General features: G+C 40.6%; 1 protein-coding gene across 1 annotated transcript in view; it reads right to left on the bottom strand.

The window, feature by feature from the left end:
• The window catches only part of LOC107292233 (E3 ubiquitin-protein ligase parkin-like), a gene marked incomplete at both ends in the record, with an annotated part of 106,499 nt that extends 101,664 nt beyond the window's left edge, over nt 1-4,835 (bottom strand). Inside the window, one exon of the mRNA XM_015821306.1 lies at nt 4,672-4,835. Coding sequence (XP_015676792.1) covers nt 4,672-4,835 — 164 coding nt within the window. The remainder of the gene's footprint in view (nt 1-4,671) is intronic.
• Between the last annotated feature and the right edge of the window lie 956 nt (nt 4,836-5,791).

Genomic DNA, 5,791 nt, shown 5'->3' with positions numbered 1-5,791 from the left:
CTGGGAGCCGGCAACCACAGCCACTCAGTCTTGGAAGGGTTGAGCCTGAGTCTGTTTCTCCCCATCCAGACCCGTACGGCCTCCAGACACCGGGCCATCACGTCAAGGGCATCATTGGGGTGACCTGGGGTGGAAATGTACAGCTGAGTATCATCAGCGTACTGATGGAAATCCACCCCGAAGCCACGGATGATCTCCCATCACAATGTAAGAATGGAAGAAAGAGAACTAGCATTTGATATGAGCCTTGCTATATACAATGCCTAGAGCCATGGTGGCGAACCTATGGCACGCGTGCCACAGGTGGCACACAGAGCCCTCTCTGTGGGCATGCGCGCCATCGCCCCAGTCCTAGGCCTTCAGCTGGGTTTTATAAAACCTTTTCGCTTTAGGCCTCCGCCACCGTGTGCAAAAAAAAAAAGGTTCAATCAATCAATCAATTTCAACTTCTCGCAGGGAAAAAAAAGATGTCGCAAAGTTGGAATTGATTGATTGAACTTTTTAGTCCCACCCAGTCTGCCATTACCACCACAGCCACGCCCACCCAGTCGGCCACATCCACCCAATGGGCCACACCCACCCAGCACCCGATGATACATAAGTGGGTTTTGGGTTGCAGTTTGGGCACTCGGTCTCTAAAAGAATCGCCATCACTGGCCTAGAGTTTACATTGGTGGTAGTTTTTTTATTTTTATTTTTTTGCTGTTAGGAACTGTTGTATCTGCAATTAAAGAAAATCTTATCAGAACGCTGAATCTCTGACTGCAAGTGTTCTACATGAAGGGATACTCTAGGATACCTGACAAATTCCATGAAATTCCAAGTCTTTTTTTAAAAAAAGCTGGCAAATATCTATGTTGGCTAACACTCATCCCATATTTGTGTGCATTCTGCTTCTTCACATCTATGCTTCAAACATTTCGAGCTTCACTTTCTCTAGTCTCCTATCTACTCAACTTTCAATTTTCATTTCTGCAACTCCACTGCCAATATGGAAGTCCTGAGAAAAGAAGAAAGCATGACAGAGAAACTCAAAATAATCCAGCCTTGATTTTGTTTAGCATAAGTTGGGACACAGAGAAATGTGAACAGGCTTTCAAGATGCTATTATCTTATCTTACTATAATAAAAAAAACCTCCTGCGGAATCTCTGCTGCACCTGCATGACCTGGCCTTTTTTGCAGGGTATATACTTGCTCAGATTGTAGAATGAAATCTGAAGAGTATTTAATCCCTTGCATATAGGTTGTATATAGGTTGAGTTCAACAGCCAATAGTTCAAAGACAAGTTATCTCTTTCATAATTAGAATCATAAAAAATTGTGAAGGATATGTACAGAGCCAACAGTAAGTCACTTCATTTTGGCCAATGACCAAATAGAACTTGAAGTTTAACAGGGCCACCTTAAAAACGTTGCTGGAGTTAGAATAGATTATAGACTAACAGAGTTGGAACGGACCTTGGAGGTCTTCTAGTCCAATCCCCTGCTCAAGCAGGAAACCCTATACCATTTCAGACAAATGGTTGTCCAATCTCTTCTTAAAAACTTCCAGTGCTGGAGCATTCACAACTTCTGCAGACACGTTCCACTGACTAATTGTTCTAACTGTCAGGAAATTTCTTCTTAGTTCTAGGTTGCTTCTCTCCTTGATTAGTTTCCATCTGTTGCTTCTTGTCCTGCGTCCAGGTGCTTTGGGGAATAGCTTGACTCCCTCTTCTTTGTGGTAACCCCTGAGATATTGGAATACTGCTATCATGTCACCCCTCATCCTTCTCTTCATTAAACTAGACATACCAGAAACCGTTCTTTATATGTTTTAGCCTCCAGTCCCCTGATCACCTTTGTTGCTCTTCTCTGCACTCTTTCTAGAGTCTCAACATCTTTTATACATCGTGGTGACCACATCGTGGTGTGATAAAGCACATCGTGGTGCTTTAGCCTCTCTCGTTTTGTGCTTATCCATCTAGAAATCTACCTCATCTCTCTATACATGGGAGATTGCTTCAGGAAGCAAAAGAGCACCTATGAAGAAGGAAAGACATAGAGCTCTAAAACAGCTGATTTTAGATTAGATGTGTCTAGAACTGGGAGTATCCCTCTTCTTGTGGTTGACTGAATTTCTCTCTCTTTTCCATTTAGTGTAGTCCTAAGGAATGTTTTGTGTATACCTGCTTCATATCTTACTGTGAGACCAACTGTGACATCATACAACAGTTATTCAAATTTGCCAAGGAATTATTATGTTAGAAACAATTCTTTTACTTTCCACTCCACATTCTTTATCACTGTTTGACTTACTCAAACTGGAGATTGGATTTTTACATACTGTTATGCACAAACACATATATGCACCCATCTTTCTTCAGATTTGTAACATTAGTCTCAATAAAACTAACAAGAGCAGTAAATGAATTAGCAGGTGTGTAGGCGACAAGCCTAGCCTACAAAACAAAATTATGAATAAGGTAATAAAGCAGCTTCCAGGTATGGGATAACAGTCTTATTGCTACAAAAATAACTAGGCCTTCCATTGTACTTTCTTTGTTTCACACTGCAAAAAGTTGTCATTTCCTTATTTTGAATAAACTCAGATAACAGTTTACATTTCACCCAGAAACATTCTGGCATAATTATACAATTGTAACATTCAACACAAATGCAGGCAGCAAACAGATAAGTGTCAAAAAAAAAAAACCCCTTCTGAAAGGATAGCCTAGATTTCAAATTTAGTCTTTGGCACTGAAAAGTTTCCTTAAAAATAGTGCAGTTTAATAGAGTATAACAGAAAGCAAGAAAGATATTTATATTTTATGCTTGCTACTTAAAAACTAGCACAGGCATTTGAAATAGAAGGAATAAGTGGTTAAACACCAAGCAGTATGGAAGAGAATACCAAGAGCAATTTGCATATAATAATAATAATAATAATAATAATAATAATAATAATAATAATAATAATAATAATAATAATAATAATAATAATAAAAGTTGGAAGGGACCTTGGAGGTCATCAAGTCCAACCCCCTGCTCAGGCAGGAACCCTACACCATTTCAGACAAATGGCTGTCCAGTCTCTTCTTAAAAACTTCCAGTGTTGGAGCATTCACCGCTTCTGGAGGCAGGTTGTTCCATTGGTTAATTGTTCTAACTGTCAGGAAGTTTCTCCTTAGTTCTAGGTTGCTTCTCTCCTTGATTAGTTTCCATCCGTTGCTTCTTGTCCTGCTTTCAGGCGCTTTGGAGAATAGCTTGACTCCCTCTTCTTTGTGGCAGCCCCTGAGATACTGGAACACTGCTATCATGTCCCCCCTCGTCCTTCTCTTCGTTAAACTAGACATACCCAATTCCAGCAACCGTTCCTTATATGTTTTAGCCTCCAGTCCCCTAATCATCTTTGTTGCTCTTCTCTGTACTCTCTCTAGAGTCTCAGCATCTTTTTTACATCGTGGTGACCAAAACTGGATGCAGTATTTCTTTTATGTGACCACCAAAGAAGTGGTCCTAAAATGATAAATGTCCTAGCCACCCAGGAGAAATTAGAGTACACCACTTCAGCAGCCCTTCCGTCCTGTATCTGGACATAGCTCCCACTCAAGGCACAGCAAAACCTGTGAATGTCAATTAATTAATCTCTAAACCTAACCTGGTAGGAGTGAGGCCATTTCATTTCTCCACCTCCACTCCAAGGGCAGCCAACTGGGATTTTGCAGAAAGCGCCTTTTCAAGTTGCAACTAAACAACTTGAAACTAAACAACAACTGTACATTTTCCCACAGTAGCCTTGGCTCTCTGTTCTACACATTCCTCATTTTCTCATGAACACTATGCCTTAACCCCTCTGTCCCCTTGTTACATCACAATGAAGCCCACATGTTGGCACTAACCTTTAACTCTCATGCTTCCTTTTCCTTCCTTCTCCCTTTTCCTTTCTTTAGCAGAATCCCCCCCCTTCCTTCCTCCCCTGTTCCATTTGGTCAGTGTGTTTTTTGTGGGGAGCTTGGATAGATACCTCTATGTTTCTTTATAAAAAAATCTTCATAAACCCAGTGTACACTTGGTGGAGCCCTAAGAACAAAGCAGGCTTATCAATGCCATCTCCTGCTCACAAAGGGCCTTCCCTTCCCACAAATGCTACAGTAGTTCATGGGCATTCCTCCGTCTTCAAGAAAACCTTCTGGGTTCCTGCCTCTGCATGCACTTTACCCAAAATCTCACATACGTAGCAAGAGCAGCTTCACAACTATCCTCCAGGGGTCACACTTGGGTTATGTATTGCAGACCCCCCCCCCCCGAACACCGAAGCAGCCTGCTTCAGAACCATTTACCCACTTCCTTCTTCATTAAGATTCAAATGGAATAAGCAGTGTAGAAATTGAACGGATACAGAAAATGTGCTCCTGTAGTCAGTAAACATTTATTCACCGAGCGGAGATCTCTTCTGCTCTAGCCCCTCTCACATTGTCTCTGTTTTCTCTATCCTTACTGCTTGCTGTTTTAATGCATAATTAAGAAGGTCAGGATTAATGAAGCAGTGTGGAGAAAAGTTCATGGAATCCCCAGGCGCTATTTATTCTATTAGATCTCAGGCGTGAATGTCAGATTGGCAGTGTTAAAGGCAGAGGCAGTGAGGGCTGGATGCATCCCAGAAGCAATACTATCAAGGGAGACTTACCTTCAGTGTCAAGTCATTCCTGAGCTCCTTGCCTGCAAAAATCACACGTAACTGGTCAACTGGAACTCCCTGTCGCTTAGCAACCGCCTCCTTGAGCTGGAAGATGCTGGTATCTGAATCAACCTCCATTGGGAAACCATGGCTGGAGTTGAACCTGACAAACACTGACCAAGAACAAGATATTTGTTTTTAGGGGGGGAAAAAAGTGCTGAGTGTTTTGAAATCTGATGCATCTGGGAATGACAAAAAGAGACGGCAATTTCTGAAACACGGATAGCAGCACAATGGTATTGTAAAACTTTGCTTTATCAATTTTAGAAGGAAGAAGTGATAGATTACAGTTTTGTGATTTGGAAAGGCAATTGCAAATAAGAATCCCTAACAGGTTATTGTCTAAACTAAATTAAACATTCTTTATGGTCCAAAGAGGATCTTAAATTACATTTCCTTGAGGAATGTAATTTATCTGCAATCTGAAGACTAATAATAACTAATTTCCTCTTATTCTAAATCCTCTCAGGAGACCAGAATATATATACTATAATGGAAATGAGGAGTACATGTCTGCTCACATACATACATGCACATACACACAGAGTGTTAGCCTCACTGAAGTAGGCTGCTAGAACATATTGGAAAGAAAACTTTAAAAAATACAAAAATGTCAGTTCATACACACTGGGCTCCCAGAGATCCAACTGTCTAGAAAATAATAATGGAGAAAAAATTATATGCTGCCTGCAGCATGAAAGTCTTTCTTAGAATTCTTAAAATAACCACAGAAAGTAACTCCTGTTAATATAGTTGGGTAATGTTAAAAACAATTGCCAAACACATTGTAATAGTACTTGGTCAAGACACACATTAATATCTGTCCCAATTTTTTTTTCACATGTTTAGAAGGAAAGTGATTAATAATATAACTTACATAAAAATGTAAATGTCATTGCAAGGAGTTTTGGGAGCATGGAAAGTTCTACTTTATGTGCATGTGCATGCACCTTCAAGTCTATGTTGACTCCTGGCAAATACCTGGACAAGTTGTTGTAGTTTTCTTTCCAAGATTTCAAAGGTGATTTGCCCTTGCCTCGTCCCTAGGGCTGAGGGAGAGGAACTGGCC

The sequence above is a fragment of the Protobothrops mucrosquamatus genome, unplaced genomic scaffold (assembly GCF_001527695.2).
Source record: "Protobothrops mucrosquamatus isolate PMUCROS unplaced genomic scaffold, P.Mucros_1.0 scaffold1299, whole genome shotgun sequence".
Lineage (NCBI taxonomy): Eukaryota > Metazoa > Chordata > Lepidosauria > Squamata > Viperidae > Protobothrops > Protobothrops mucrosquamatus.
The sequence above is the reverse complement of the archived record's forward strand: the minus strand, read 5'-3'. Positions and strand labels throughout refer to the sequence as shown.